General features: G+C 54.3%; 1 protein-coding gene across 2 annotated transcripts; it reads right to left on the reverse strand.

The window, feature by feature from the left end:
• Positions 1-16,192, reverse strand: AIFM2 (AIF family member 2). Of its 2 annotated transcripts, none has more exons than XM_082672985.1 (9): positions 16,058-16,192; positions 9,209-9,402; positions 8,736-8,851; positions 7,325-7,444; positions 6,549-6,641; positions 4,902-5,010; positions 3,666-3,818; positions 2,275-2,475; positions 1-1,985 (listed from the first exon to the last, which is right to left on the reverse strand). In XM_082672985.1, the coding sequence occupies exons 2-9, from the start codon at positions 9,384-9,386 to the stop codon at positions 1,834-1,836; spliced, it is 1,122 nt and encodes a 373-aa protein (XP_082529111.1). In that variant the 5' UTR covers positions 9,387-9,402; positions 16,058-16,192; the 3' UTR covers positions 1-1,833. The 2 variants fall into 2 exon arrangements, with proteins under 2 accessions (XP_082529111.1, XP_082529112.1); XM_082672986.1 differs by having other exon boundaries at positions 9,209-9,399; positions 16,058-16,185.
• Positions 16,193-16,495: the final 303 nt, after the last annotated feature.

The raw sequence follows: 16,495 nt of genomic DNA on the forward strand, positions 1-16,495 counted from the left end.
TAAATAGAACCAGGCCTATCACTATGGAGCTGAGACTCCCACCATGCTAGGCCCCAGGTCAGACGGCACGGAATGGCTTGTGTTTCTCAGGCAACAGGTCCCACTTCCAGAAGGGGAGCCTGGTTGGCTGTGGTCCACGGGAATGGAGGACTGGGTGAAGCCTCCCTGGGGTGGCCATCCTTTGGGACAAAGGCACAGTCTCACTTAGGCCTGGGCAACAAAATGGAACAGACCTGGGCCACAGCCCAGACAGGACAGACCAAGAACCCTCGTGAGGGTGGTATCCTAAGAATTCTGGCCAAGTACCCAGAGGTTACCATTAAAAGTGAGCAGGGGGCTTCCCTGGTGGCGCAGTGGTTGAGAGTCTGCCTGCTGATGCAGGGGACATGGGTTCGTGCCCCGGTCTGGGAAGATCCCACATGCCGCGGAGCGGCTGGGCCCGTGAGCCATGGCCGCTGAGCCTGCACATCCGGAGCCTGTGCTCCGCAACAAGAGAGGCCACAACAGTGAGAGGCCCGCATACTGCAAAAAAAAAAAAAAGTGGGCAGGGAGGGGTAGGGTGGGCTGGGGCAGGGCCTGAATTTATTCAGATGAACTCATCAACAACTTCTGCCTTAGAGATCTTGCCCATGTGGTCCAAAATAGGTTTATCCTGATTAGAAGTCCTCTCCCAAACAGAGGAGTCATTTTTATACCTTAACATAATTGGTGGCAGGCATTATTGCCACATGGCTACACCTCCAGATAAGTGACATTGGGGCTGACCAAGAAACAAGCAGCACAGAACTACAAAGGTTCCCACAGGGTACCCCTGCCCCAGCATTGGCTGGAGTTTTGTCACTTACAAATTTGCCTAAGACAGTAGCCTGGAAGCATGCAGGGGTTCACCTACTGAAACCTCCTCTGCTCCCTGAATGTTAGCAGGATGGCGACCCACCCGACGGTCACGCTAGCTTGGCTGTCTTTCTTTAAACACCCCCAGCAGCTGGCAGGCCAGGTTTCTGTCTTAACCCGTTAGCTTTGTAAAAAAACTCACTCTCCATTAGGATGGACTCACCAGGAGGGAAATTTTATCTAACGCTTCTTAAATACAACCTATGGTATATAATCAGGATCTAAAAATAGAAATATAGAAAGATTCATGAAGATTAAAGACGGTAGGGACTAACAGTTTAAAATTAAGCTCCTATTAACAACCTGAGTGCTGCAGGATGTTATAGGCTTCCCCACCTCCTAATGTGATGGGAGAGGTTGGGATGTAGGCCATCTCTCCACCCCAGTCCCCCTTCCTTAGCTGGTCTCCTTGTGCAGGCCCTCCTTCCTGCCCTTACAGACAGGGAGACCCTTCCTGCCACCAGGATACTGAGCTCTCGCCCATACTCTGAGAGCTCTGAATGCCACACACCACGTGCACGTGCGCGCACACACGCGCGCGCGCGCACACACACGCGCACGCACACACACGCGCACGCACACACACACGCACGCACACACACACACACGCACACACACACACACACACACACACCCAAGAGGAGGCTGGGGTAGAGAAGGTGGGCTGTGCCCTCCCCAGGACCAAGTGAACCATTCAGCCAGCAGACCTTTGAAACAGAAAGACTCCTTTAAGGGTGTCTTTTTCTTTTAACACCAATATCCCTCTCTCTCTCTCCCAGTTTTTGGTTTTGTCTAAGTTGTGTTTCTGGTCAGTACATCACTGACATCTTACTCCAGGAAAAGAGCTTTTGCCCTTTGGCATTTGTCAAGCGGGTACCATTTGTCAAGAAATCTGATCGCCGGGCGGTGACAGTACCTATCTCCCGCCCAGCCTCCCCATCAGGGTGGAGACTGCCGCATGGTTTTCCAGCTCGTGGAGACCAACAGGTCCCGGCTCTTGGCCAGCCGAACCATGAGCCGCCCCACGTAGAAGCCACTGATCTGGCCCACGCCGTCATTTCTCCCCATGGCCAGGAGGAACGTCAGCGAACCTGTGAAGCAGAGTCGTGTGCTAATCTAGAATCCTGCTCACCATCCATGGGCCTGCAACTCCCAGGGCACAGACCCTTCCCGGGGCCTTCAGTGTCAGGGCAGGGAAATGCGTAAGGCCTTCAGGAACGTGCGCAAGTCCCTGACATACTTTCCTAGAGCTCTGGGCGAGGTTTCTGTCCCCAGCTTTGAGAGTGTGTTCTAGCGGTCAGGCATCGTAAAGCCCACAAAGGCTTCACCGTTTCTAACCCCGACTCTCTTAAAACTGTGCCGCGTGGGGAGCTTCCTGACCTGGCTTGTAGGCTTTGAGGGGCCTCTGTTTCATGGAGTTGACGATGTTGGCCACGGCGACACTGGCGTGGAGGCTGGCGTGATAGGCCATCTTGGGCTCCCTCACATCGGCGCAGTCACCGATGGCGTAGATGTGGCTGTAGCCCTCCACCTGGAGGTACTCGTTCACTCTCAGAGCGCCGTCGCTGGCCAGCTGATCACCTGCGAGAAAACCAGCCTGAAACCAAGATCCTGAGCTGCCTCAAGAAGTGGCCACCGGAACACAGAGAGGATGGGCTGTGGTGCCGGTCCAGCTACCCTCCAAAGGCACATCCTCAAGAGGCAAACCTCCTGTCTGGTTTACTTCTGCCTTAAGTCCCCCCCTCAGAACTCTTCCTGCAAAGGCGAGGTTACTATTTTGGGGTGGAAACTGGTCAGAAAGACCAGCAAGTGTCATTTCATATAACGCACATGACTCTTTGTAAGTTACCACGACTGACAATGACTCACTTACGATGATTAAGTTACACCCTAGCCCAGTCTTGGATTTCCTTTTGAATGTGGATCAGATTTTTTTAAATAAATGCAGGGCTTTAATAGATGATAAACTTTTCTTTTTAAGGGACTTAAAAGAATTTACCTTTGAAAATATACCATTAGGACCATTAGGTGTTAAGTCCTGGGATCTCTGTATATTATAAGTCCTCGATCCCAGCCCCACACATGGCCTGGACTAGCTTCCTTCTGGGATTGGATAATTCTTTCCTGCCAGACACACAGCAGGAGCTTCTTGTCCAGGAAAGGTATCTGGGAGTAAATGATGGGGACCTGGGGACATGGCCACCTCGGGGCCTGAGAAGGAGCCACTGAGCCTCCAGCTCACAGATGGAGCCATGGGTCTAGCTGCCCCCACCTCCAGTTAGCTCAATAGGTCAATATTCAGCTTTACGCACGGAGGTCTCATTACCCCCCTCTCCCCATGATCGTTTCCAAGCTCAAGTGGCAAACGTCTGGGTCAGGGTTTGGGGACCTGTGAACAGAGAAAGGCCTGACCCTGGAATTTCCTCTGCATTGGTGTTCCAAGGAAAGTAACAGAAAAATAGATCTTTTTCTTCCTTCTAAAACCTGTTCCCATCTCTCACCACTAGGGGGTGGGCTCTGATTTTGGAAGATTCTGGTCACTTTGGCCACCCTGGCCTCAATCACCATCAACACAGCTGAGGAAAGCCCAGCAAGAGTGGCCCTGAACCTAAATTTAAAGTCTGAAGAGACCAAATGAGCTGTTGAGACTGGGGCTGGGGGTGGGAGGGTGGAGTGCCAGTTCCTCGGGGGAGAGGCCTGCAGGGCCTTCCCGGGGGCTGGAGCGGGAGGAGGCAGCCTGGGGAGGAGTCACGGCCCGGCCTCCCACTTACCAAACGCGCTGCGGTAGGCCGAACTGTTGATCTTGATACCGCTGCAGGCGATCACCAGGTTGGCGGCCACCTCCGTGCCTTTGTCCGTCTGCACCGTGATGTGCTCGCGATGCTTGTTGAGAGGCAGCGCCTCCAGGTTGCTCACCCGCTCACCTGTCAGGGGAGGCCCGTGACCAGGAGGCTGGCAGAGGGCAGGCACGCCACCGAGGCGGGGTCCCAAGCCAGGGCTGGCCTGGGGGCTGGAGACCGGTCCGCTCCGCCACCCCAAGAAGCACAATCTGGACATTTGGCCCCAAGGGATCCGATGGAAAGCAAGTTCCAAGAAGCAATTTGGGGAAGTGAGGCTGAGTTTCCCAAGAGGTTCTGGGAAAAGCTATTTGAGGAAGACCTCAACCACGCCTCCCTGAATGTCCACTCCTAACCAGGAAAGATGAGCCCTCTGGGCTCACCACCGACAGGGGTAAGCAAGGGAAGTCCAGGGCCAGCCCACTCTCCTCACTGCCTGGAAGTGCAGGCGGGCAGAGGGCTGCACAGCCACCTCTGCAGAGCCCAGGAGCCGGGAGGGCTCTCAGAGAGCAGACACCTCGCCCGCCCTGCAAAAGGTGAGAGTGTCGGGCCCGTGAACTGGGGGGCGGGGGTCACACCCCCGGGAGAGAGCCCCACTCTAACATGCTGGGTAGGTCTCTTCCCTTCTGCTCTGGACAGAAGCCACGCTCTCCACCAGCCTCAAAATACAAACCCAAAACACCTATTCTCTCCACTAAAGAGATATCATAATTCAGGTCAAATCTTTTATATGATTTTTTTTTTTTTTTTTTTTTTGGCCTCACCACACAGCATGTAGAATCTCAGTTCCCTGATCAGGAATCGAACTCGCGCCCCCTGCGTTGGAAGCACAGAGTCTTAACCACTGGACCGCCAGGGAAGTCCCTTTTATATGACTTTTTAAACCATTCAACAAATGGGTACCACCTGTACTGTATCCAAAGCAACAGCCAGGACAGTGCTGCCTTCATTGACAGGAAAATCCCGTAAGTACCGGGGCCTCTGCCCTGCCTGGGGACGGACACACCTCCAGCTGGACGACAAGGCTAAACAGGCTCTGCAGCCCCACCTCAGGACACAGAGAGCCTGGGGTTGAGCGCGGCCACGCTCAGGCTGTGAGCAGGGACCAAGCCGCAGCCAAGTCTCACCAGGCCAGGGAGAGGGGCAGGGCAGGAGGGGCCTGACACATACTCAGCAGCAGCTGCACGCCTTTCCGGAGCAGGATCTCCTTCACTTCCTGCCGGACACAGGGCAGGAGCTCCTTGTCTGCGAGGGCCATTCGGGAGTGAATGAGAGTGACCTGGGGACAAACAACCACAGGGCAGAGAGGGAGCCACTGAGTCTCCTGCTCACACAAAGAGGCTTGAAAACACATCAGCCTGTCTCTCCCACCTCCTCCCCAACTTCCAGTTTACAGGTGAGGAAACGGAGGGCCCAGAGAAGTACTCTGCCCACTGCTAGAACCAGTTAATGGTGAGCTGGGCTGGAGCCCACATCTCCCAGGGTAGGATTTTTTCCGACGTGCCAATGCTTCACAGCACACACCTCACCAAGGACCACGTGGAAAATTATTCTCAAGCATCCTTGGGCACTTATACAGTCTATATATAAGCCATCGACACTCTAACTGTAAATCAGGCTGACATTTACATTAAGGCTGGTTCTAAAACTGGTGCTTCCAGGCACGTCTACTTGCTGTCTGGGTCAGCAGTGAAGTGCAAGGGAGCCCGCAGTGATGTTCCAAGCTTGAGCTGTGAAATCAGACTGCCTGGGTTGAAATCCCGTCTCAGATACCCACTCAGTCACCTCCTGAAGACCCAGTAAGATGGATCACAGTCCTACTCGGGAATATTGTAATGATGAAACGAGAAAGTAAGTGTAAAGCACGTAACTCAGCACAGAGTGACTCTTTAATAAAGGGTGGATACTGTTACTCTTATTTGTCTATTAGTTACAAACATTTGGGAATTATACTGAGTTATTTACTACTTCAGACCAGTCCTTACCCCATAAATCAAAATTAATAAACTTCTGCATGAACCACCCATAATAATTTCCAATAATTTGTCAGAGAATAGCCATATAATTAAATTAGCCCATATTTATCTTACTTTTCAAAACCAACCTGCCTTTCCCTAGGGAAAAAGAACCAGACACAGGCTCCACGTGGCTCCCAGAAGCTGATCTGGCATCAGCGGCAGGCAAGCCGTTGCCTCACGGACCCATAACTGCCCATCGTCACTGAGCCCCAGGCTGAGCCTTCACAGCCTGCTTCCTTCCCCTCCAGGATGCTGGCAGGGTCTCCATCCCTTTATCACTAAAAAGAGGCAGTGCTGGCCAGTCCTTCCCCAGCATGGGCTGTGAGGTGTACACTTTGGAGTCCCCCTACGTGCTGTCTAGGGCAAGGGCTACTGTCTCTTAAAGACCAAAAGGCTGTGCTTGCTCCAGACAAGACACCGATGAGGGTGCCTTTGATCAAGCTGGTTGTTAGCAAAAAGAGGTCATCAAAAGTCTATGTTTCTATTGCAAAGGCCACATTACTGCAGGGGACGTGGGAGTTAACCTTTCATAATGTATCCCCCCAGGGCATGGTCCTCCGGGTTGGCCCAGAGGGCAGAACCCTTCACTGAACTAGGATGAACCCTGGCTCTCCAGGTAAAATTCCCAGCAGAATGGGACTTTAGGGGGTCCCCCAGTGCAGACAGCAGGAGACAGGAAACACACGCTCCCGCTTTATGGTAACGGGGCTCCCCTCCCAGGCCCTGAGCAAATTCTCATGTTCGTCAGACAGAAAAGAAGCCCGCCTCCGAGAGTTCAAGGCCAAGGCCACTGGCCCACCTCTTTCTCAGGGTATTCTGTTTTAATCTCTGCTGCCATCTCCACTCCCGCAGAGCCTCCTCCAATCACCACGATGGACTGTGCGCACTGGACCTGGAGGAGGAGGAAATGTTAAGGTGCGCCCTCAAATCTGCCCTGCCTCGGGGTCCGCCTGGGGAGTGGGTTCCTTGGCCAAAGGAGCGTAGAGAACCTTTTCCAAGTTCAGGGTCCAAATGTGCTGCCTCGGGGCCAGCTCTTGCTGGGTGTCTCCCTGCATTTCTCACTCAACTCTCACTACCTGCCCAGCTTGCAGGTGACCCGGATCTGCCTGAGTTCCAGGCCGGGTTCCTAACCTCCACTCTTACGTCTGCTCATGACTGTGCCAGAGGTTCCCCAGGCCTCTCAGCAGCTGTGCAGAGAGGGAAAGATCTGGCCTTGGTCACACAGCTGTAGGACCTTCTCTGGGTCCCCACACCTCATCTGTTCAGTGGGGCTACAGATCCATTCCACCCACCTCTCCAGATCCCCGTGAGAAGTGACTGACAGCATGGATCCAAGCCCGCTCTATAATATAAACACAAGCCCCATGCAAACAGGCGCCAATCGCTACATGAGCAGGTCCAAAGGTCTCCTCCCAGGAGCCTCTTCCTGGTAACTCTCCATCTCTACAGCGCCACTGCAGCCCCGGGGGCTCCTTGCTGCAGCCCCGGGCATCCCCACAGCTGTCCCACTCTCCCAGGGCCCCCCACCCCCGGCTCTGCCCTCACTGTCCTGCCGCCAGGCAGCAGGCAGCTCACCTGCGTCACCATGTCCTCATAGGCCTGGATGGCCATCTGCTGGCTGGACATCTGGTTAAACTTGCCTGGGAAGAGCCCAGTGCTGCCCGTGGCCAGGATGAGATATGTGAAGGACAGGGCCTGGGAGGGGCAAGGGAAAGAATGGTGAGGGCAGACCTGGGCTCCTGCATCCAACCCCAGGCTCCACCAGGCAAGCAGCGCCAAGGGGAAGAGGCCTCCTGCGGGGGAGCAAAACCATCACTGGTTAGACCAAGGGATGGTGCTAGAACCCAGGAAATACCCAAGGAGGCAGAGCTTACCGCCTGCTGGACCGCCCACCATCAAACAGGACGGGAGGGGAGAGCTCCCCACAGCAGCGGGGCAGGTGAGCAGGCAACAGGAAACGGCTCGTGGGGAAGAAGCAGGATTCCAGCTTCCAGTGTGGAGTTAGTTTAGAATCTCCCTATTATTACCATTATTTTAGAAAAAATTTCCCCTTATCCTGGCCAACAAAAACAAAGTGGGGGGGGAGCGGATATCCTGTTTGGAGCCTAAATATATAAAACTGACAAACCCAGAGCTGCTCTGATGGAAGGGGGACTGGAGGGTCTGTATCCCACTCAGACCCCACTACTCCCGTGGAGGCCCGAGATGCCCTCATGGACCCAAAGCCACAGGATAAGGACGTTCTCAGTAATCTTGCCAACTGGAGATTCTACAGCCTCAAAATTGATTCCAGGAAGATTGATTTATTCACACTAAACCACACTCACTGAGGACAGGAATTGGAGCCCCTTTGTACAGTCCCCCCTTAGCTCTGACTAGAGTAGAGGGCCAGGCTGGAGGGTACCCTCAGCATGGCGGGTGGGCTGCTGGCAGCTTGCTGACGGAGCTCTGGTCCCACAAGGATACAACAGGCACCGTGCTTACCCCAGGGCTGAGGGACACAAACTTCGGGAAGAAAACCTCTGCCCCCCGGGGTGATGTGGGATTGTGGTGCCTACCCTTGGATTCCAGACAGTGAGGGGGCCCCTGGGCTGGGACCCTGGCTTTCAGAGTGAGGGCTCTGGGGCAAAGCTGCCTGGGTCCAAATCCTGGCTGAGTCTCTCCAGCTGTGGGGTCTTGGGCAAGCCTCTTAACCTCTGGGTGCACCGAGGCTACTCCACCTCCCTCACAGGGTCACAGTGGGCGTTAAAGGAGATCACATGAGGCTTAAAACAGTGCCCGGCATACAGGGAAGGCTCTGCACCGCTCTCCTGTGGCTGCTGGGGCCCAGCCTTTGCTCAGGAGGCATCTGCTATCTGCCAGGCACCAGGAGGGCATGGGGGGCCCTTGCCCCTAAGGAGACGGGCCCAGGTGTCCTCCCACCAGCAGCCACATCCCAGGGGCCCCCTGAAGCCAGCTGAGGATGGCCAGCCCCCGCTGGGTTCACCTCGCCGTCCTCCAGCAGCACCGTCTGATTCTTCAGGTCTATCTCAACCACCAGGCCCTGCCGGAAGTTTTCCTTGAAGGTCACCGAGTAGGAAATGAATGTCTTTTTGGCAAACCCTGGGGAACGGACAGAGAGGAGGTCACGGTGTAAAACTGGGCTGCCCACAGGAGGCCAGAATAACTCAGAACATTTCCAGAGCTGCATGCCAACAGGGGCCCCTTGGTTAAACAGCCCCTGGGTACCCACTACCCCGTAAAGCGCCAGTCTGGGCCCCAGGTCCTCGGAGAAGCTCTCGCTCTGACTTCTGGGGCCTTGGTATGGTAGCTGCTTAAGGCCAGGGACCTTAAGATTCCCCGGAATTTGTCTAATGGTGGAATTTAGGCACCTTGCCCTAAAGGGAGAAAACCACCCTGTGATCCACAGTGGTGACAAGACCACGGTCACAAAGAAAGCCCCAGAGAAGAGACCATTACCACTCTCCACGGAGGCCCGGAGGGCTGCCACGTTGTGGTGGAAGGAGTCCTTCATGTCCACCAGCACGAAGGGGATGTTCAGCACCTGAAGTTGGCTGGCGGCCGCGATGCCGCCAAAGCCCCCGCCCACGATCACCACATGCACGGCTCCCACGTCCATCGAGACCTGGGACCCCATCTCGGACCAGGTGCTGCTGGGGTAGGAGGAGAGACCACATCAGATTCAGGGGGCTCGAGGGCTGGGTGGGCAGAGGTGGGTCCATATCAAGAATGGCCTCAAATGCCAAGACTTGATCTTTTAAAAGTATGTAATCATCTTTTATGAAATTCCATTTTTTGTAAAATTTGAATTAAATTCCAAAGGAATAAGGAGTATCCTAATTCCATCTCATCCCCTCAACCACCCAGTTCCCTTCTCCAAGGCATCTACTGTTACCAAGTTTACATGAATCCTTCCAGAGATATTCTGTGCACCTACAATCATGATTATTGTTTTTGCACACGTTAAACAACTGTTTTTGCACTCTTTTTCACTCGTAAATATATTTGTCCACTCAACAGTATAAATTAATGGACCTCCTGCTCTTTGACATGTTCTGTGCTATGGATGCCGTGGTCAGAGAGACAGACAGACAGATATGGTCTCAGCCCTTGTAAAGGCAGGGTTTCGGACTCAAAGGGCCAGATGGATAATGTAGCTGTGGGAAGCTGGGCAGGTGCACAGTAACCAGAAACGGTGGGTACACCTCTGGGGAATTGGTAAGCACAGGCCACATTAAAAGAACTAAACAAAATTATTTAAGCACACCACTAAGCAAACACTGAGACCAGATTCCACCCAGCTCACACGTCACCAGCTTCAGCCCCAGGTCTGAGGAGATCACTTAGCCAGTTATGACAATCAGCCTGCAAAACAGGATGCAATGGGACTAAGGCCATGACAGTGCGGTGGGGAGGAGGGGCCTGCTGTGGGCAGGTGGTCCCCTAAGCATTCCTGGAACAGAGGACATACACTGCGACCGGTGGGTGACACTCCCCAGGAGGAAGCGGGCAGGGAGAAATCTCTGCTGGGAGAAGGAACAGTGCTGGTTAAGGACCAAAAGGGAAGTCTGCTGGTGAGAAACAGGATGGAGAAGCGCTCATCACGTGGGCTCCAGTGAGAGGGGCAGGGGGTGCAAGGTCCTGCTTGATGTCGAGGAAAGGGAACCTGCAATCGAAGAGAGTACCTCCAGAGGATGGAGGGCCAAGTGTGCACCAGGCTCACACTCACATGTGAGCACGGCAAGGAGGGAGGAAGTGGACAGACAGCAAGCTGTCAAAAAGCTCAATGGGGAAGAACATTCCAGCCCACCTCTCGGACAGCACTGCAGGCAGCTGGAAGGTCACCACTCTGTCCTCCATCAGGTGTGTAGTCTGGGGCACAACCCCTCCCCTCTCTGGGCCTCCATTTACCCCCTGTAATGGGAGGAGACAGCCTAAAATGTCCTTGCACAATAGGTTTCCAAGACATGGTGACCCCCAAGATGGTCCCCAGATCTTCCCACACTTATGGGGGTGGCTTACGGTTGGACCTCCAGACACTGTTGTCATTGGTATTCAAATGCACACAGTCTAACTTCTCCTCTGGGGAAGTGAAAACCTGGGCGGGTGAGGGTAGATCTGGCATAGGAGATTGGAGGGGATTTAACTTTGTTTCTCATTGGTCCCCAATGCATTGAGGCTTGTGCATCCTAGGGCTGGGACCAAAACAAGTCCCCCAGCAGGCAGTGTCACCTTCACTGTTCCAGGCCCTCAGCAGGTCGTCCAGAGCTGGCCCCGTGAACGTTCATCAGGCTGAATCTGCCACCTAGGCCAGGACCCAAGAGGGGCCCGGGGACCAGCCAGGGACAGGAGCAGACACCAGGAGCTGAGCAGGGCCTGGGAATGTGGCAGGCAGTCAGGCAAGCTACGGAAGGGGTGCATTTCACCTGCCCCTTCAACACGGCCCCCTCTGTGCCAGTTTGCCCTTGGGGCCAGCAGCCAGCGAAGAGGTCAGAGAAACACCCAGAGAGCTCTGCTTCCAAGCTGGTGGGGCACAGGCCTGAGAGAGGCTACCCAGCTTGTTGGGGAGAGGGGTCCACCATGGACCACCCAGGGAAGCTCAAGGTGGAGCCCTGAAAAACAGCTGGGGCCAGGGGCCTTCTTCACAGAGGGAATAGCTTAGGCCAAGAAGTCCAGTGGCAGGAAGGGAGGGGGTGGGAGGGGTTCAGGGAACAAGGTGGGGCAGCCAGGAGGGCAGGGGACAGGGGACAGCACACACAGAGGGCCTGTCATGCTAGGGCAGTGTCTGGGCCTACATGCTGCCCTGGGACCCTCGCAGGGAAGAAAGCCCAGCGAGCCCAGCACAGGCCTGATGGGCAGTGGGTTAGCCAAAGAAGTTAAACCCCTGCTCCCTCAGCCCCCCAGGATCATTAACTGGCTTCCCCAAAGGACAAACCCTGGCCTCACCCAACTAGGCACAGCCCTCAGTAAAGATGAATTGATTCTTTAGAGTTCCGGTGCAGAGTCTGGGGCCTGAGGGCACACCCAGGCCCAGGAGGGGCTGCCATCGCTGGGCCAGGGAGGGGAGGCGCTTTTACACCACAAGCCAACTGAGGCCTCTCCTGAAATCTGTTCTCTCTCCTCCACTAACCTCTGACACACCCACTTGGGGAACGGGGGGCCTGGTGACGCTCCAGCCCATTCCACCGTTTCTTCCTGGCAGCCTCCCTTGCCCAACACTCTTGGACACCCGCCTCTCCCTTGGCTCTTCCAATGCCAATTCTCACCTGGACCCGAGGACAGCTAGACTCCCCTCTGCTCAGCCATGACCTACTTCACCAGACACCTAAATCATCGGCTTAAGCCATGGACCAGCACTCCTAGCCACACACCCTGCAGGTGCTCAAAAAGCAAGCGGGCAACTGATGATACTGAATTATATGTTCTAATGTAGCAGCAGTGCTGGGCAAACAGCCTCAATCAGTGGGCGACTCCATCAGTCAATGGAAACCTCCACCAACGGGGGATTAGAGGACACACTATTACACACCCGTACAATGGAATATTCTGGAGACATTCAGTTTTACAGTGGAAGATTTTTTACATGAAAAGTTTGTCCACAATTCATCCGCACCCACAGACTGTACAAGACCAAGAGGGAAACATAATGTAAGCTATGGTCTGTGGGGGATTATGTCAACGTAGGTTCAGTAACAAACACACCACTCTGGTGAGTGATGTCGATAATGGAAGAGGCTATGCACGTGTCAGGGCAGGAGGCATATGGGAAATTTCTGTGCCTTCCACTCAATTTTGCTGTGAACCTAAGACTACTCTAAAAACATAAAGTCTTAGGAAAAAAAAAAAAAGCTTGTCCATCAAAAAGTCAGATAATAGAAAGTCATGTAGAGCCTAATCTCCATTGTGGGCCATCAGACTCAGGCACCCAGCTACATATGCACACATACAAGTGATGATGACAACAGTGGGCACCCACTGCGCTTTTATCGACGTCTTTGCGTTGAACAGGTGGGGTTTCCTCCTCATTTTGGAAAGAATTTCAGTAACCTGCCCCACTTCCATCCTCAACGGTCTGGCCAGATCTGCACTCTAAACCAAAATGCTAATAGTGGTTGCCAGATGATGTTTTTACTTTCTTCTTTGAGCTTTTCTCCCCCTTTTTTGTACTGTTTGAATGTTTTTAAATGAAATAATAAAGCTTTAAAGACAGAGCTGGCTTCCTACAATCTAATGTTTTTAATTGAGATATTTTTTCATATATTATAAAATTCACTATCTCAGAGTGTACAACTCAGTGGTTTCTAGTACACTCATAAAGTCGTGCAACCATCACCACAATCTAATACCAGAACATTTTCATCACCCCCTCCCCCAAAAGACCCCACATCCATTAGCATTCATTCCTCATTCCCTCCTCCCTCCAGGTCCTGACAACCACTAATCTTTCTGTCGCTATAGATTTGCCTATTCCATACCTTTTGTGTCTGGCTTCTTTCACTTAGTGCAATATTTTCAAGATGCATTCAAGCTGTAACTTATAACAGTATTTCATTCCTTTTTATGGCTGAGTAATATTCCATTGTATGGAGATACCACATTTTGTTTATCCATTTGTCAGTTGATGGACATTTGGGTTGTTCCCACCTTTTGGCTGATATGAATAAGGCTGCTATGAATATCTGTGTACAACTTTTTGTGTGAACAAAAAATTCTCTTAAGTTTATACCTGGGAGTGAAATTGCTGGGTCCTATGGTAACTCTAGATTTTACTTTTTGAGGAACTGCAAACCTACCATCTGATTTTACTGACCATCAAGGCAAGAGGATGAGCACAGAGAATCTTAACTGAATCTTCCCAGATGCAGGAATGTTAGCATAAAAGCAGGTCCAAGGGGACTTTCCTGGTGGTGCAGTGGTTAAGAATCCGCCTGCCAATGCAGGGGACACAGGTTCGAGCCCTGGTCCCAGAAGATCCCACATGCCGTGGGTCAACTAAGCCCGTGCACCACAAGTACTGAGCCTGTGCTCTACAGCCCGCGAGCCACAACTACTGAGCCTGCATGCCACAACTACTGAAGCCCGTGCGCCTAGAGCCTGTGCTCCACAACAAGAGAAGCCACCGCAGTGAGAAGCCCGCGCACTGCTGCGAAGAGTAGCCCCCACTTGCCACAACTAGAGGAAGCCTGTGCACAGCAACGAAGACACAACGCAGCCAAAAATTAATTAATTTATTAAAAAAAAAAAGCAGGTCCAAGAAAACAATTCCTAACTGTCCAGCAACTCCTAAGTAATTTTGCCTTTGCCCCTCCCCCAACACACACACAGTATGGTCTACACTCAAATTTTCTCAGTAAATCCTGTTTTCTCTGCCAAGGACACCCAGCCTGATCCCAGGGGGATTCTTCTCTAATAATACAGACAAAGGGCTTTTAGGAATCTACTGAAAAACAAGGAAGTTATATTTAGGCCAAAGCTGTGGGGAGGTTATGCCTCAGAAGACACACAGCGGACCCATGTGGGCTCTGATCAAAGCAAAGATGTCGTCCCAGAATTGTTTCATAGAGATTACAAATAAAACACCCAGCTTTTGAGCGCTCACCAGTTACCCCCAAGGTAGATTTCCACAGCCGTGTCCAGAGTGGCCGTCCTGGATGAGAGGGCCTACAGTGTGACTTGAAGCACCATGAATATATCTCTCCAACCCGGCGAAGGCAGAGGGGTGGGCAGCCTCCCTCACTGGACCCCAGGGACCAGGCTGAGAGTGGGCACTCCATGGCCAGTCCCCCAGGGAACACATGGTGAACAAAACCCAAAAAGACCGATTTCTGAAAGAGGCTCAAAGTCTGAAGAGGGCTGTCCTTTCACGCCCTCAGGAGAGGGCACTTCTGGGCAGACGGGCTCATGCGGGTGTCATACAGGCTCCGGTGCTGAAGCCTAGGCCGCACAACTTGTACAGTCTCCTGGGAGCCAGTCACTTTGTGGTTCCCTTAACATCCCCATGATCTGTGCCTGGACCCTGGCTTCCTCTTTTCACCACCAGACACAAAGATCAGGCTGGCCCTGGCGCACACCTCCTCTACCCAGCTCCTCCCTAACTGCTGGGTAGTCCCGAGCAAGGCCCCGCCCAGCTGGGCCTCAGTCTTCTCCTGTGAAATGGACCTTCCAGATGCAGGGTTACACACGGCCTTCCTTGGAGGGCTCTGAAAGCTTGAGGCACATACACACACCCAAGCAGGCCTCCTTGATAATTTATATATTTATATATTTTACATGTTGGCCTTTGAACACAAGGTGCAGAGCCGGGACACCTAGAAGCCCCTTCACAAACTATGTCTGACCCTCTGCCCTGTGCCTGTCCTCCGGTGGGACAGTCAGCTCCTAAGCACCTCTCCCCTCCCCACCCTCACGGTACAACCAAGGATCAAAGGGAGTCTAATCAGAGGGCAAAGGCAGGGTGTGTTTAGTGGGTGCTGTTGAAAGAAAAGTGCCCAACATCAGGCACTAAAAGCAGCTCCCGGTGGATCGGGAGTCCTGGGCTTCCCCCCAACCTCCGGCCCCATCAGAGTTAGTTGGGCCACCTCTGGCCTTAGTGCCCCCGCGGAAGCTGGGGCTCCGTGGAGAAGCAGGACCTCCCAGTACACCCTGGAGCCTATGGGCACTGGGTAACACCGGGCATTTTCCTCCTGGACACTGAGGCTTTCCTCCTGCCTGTGACACGGGCTTCCGTCCGCCCCGCAGCAACTTCCACCGCCCAGCGGCGACCCTCGGAGCCCTCCCGGGATTTGGGGGGGGGGGTGACGGGGGTCTTTGTCTTACTTAGGAAGACTTAGCAGGGATTTGGGGGGCGGGGGGCGGGGAGCGGACGCGGAGGAGGCGAGTTTGCTCCGTCCTCACTGGGAGCAAAGCTCCGCGTTGAGTTTTGAGGGACCTGGGTTGGTGCAGGCCTGAGTCCCTCATCCTAGACCAGGGGTTGGGGGCGCGGACCTATACCAGTCCTCGGCCTGTTAGGAACCGGGCCGCACAGCAGGAGGTGAGCGGCGGGCGAGCGAGCTAGCAAAGCTTCATCTGCCGCTCTGCATCCCCCCTATCGCTCGCATTACCGCCTGAACCGTTCCCCTCCCACCCACACCCCGCCCCCGGCGTCCGTGGAAAAGTTTTTTTCCACAAAACCGGTCCCTCGTGCCAAAAAGGTTCGGGACCACTGTCCTAGACGACCGCCCTCTCCTCCCCGGCCCCGGACGCTGTTTCGGCTTCTTGGGGCCCTGCAGGCGCGGGGGTCCCGCAGAGCTCGCCCGACGCGCTCCTCACCTGCCAGCGGCCTCCCGCCGTTCCGGCTCCCGTTCCGGCTCCCGCTCCTGTCAGCAGCTCCCGTGGTCGCCGCCGGGCCCGAGGCCCCTCCCTTGCCGGCGTGACTCGGCGCGTCTGCTCTCCAGCCTCGGCGCGTCTGCCCTCCAGCCTCGGCTATGCCCCCGGCGGCGCCCCGGGGAACTGCAGCCTCCGGCCCGCCCGCGCCGCCGGCCCGGGGAAGCCAATCGCCCCAACCGTGAGCACTCGACCGCTACTGTCAAGGACGCCCGCGCTGCCCCGGCCCCTCGGACTCTGCTCAAAGTTCGGTCCGGCTCCCTTGCCGGACGCCTTTCCAGCCTTTAGAGCGCGGGCCCCAGCACTGGCTGTGCGATCTCGGACGGGTCACCAGCCTCCTGCCTTCACACATATAAACAAAAATACAAACCCAGTTGAGCACCT

The sequence above is a fragment of the Grampus griseus genome (genome assembly GCF_964374135.1).
Source record: "Grampus griseus genome assembly, chromosome: 16".
Classification (NCBI taxonomy): domain Eukaryota; kingdom Metazoa; phylum Chordata; class Mammalia; order Artiodactyla; family Delphinidae; genus Grampus; species Grampus griseus.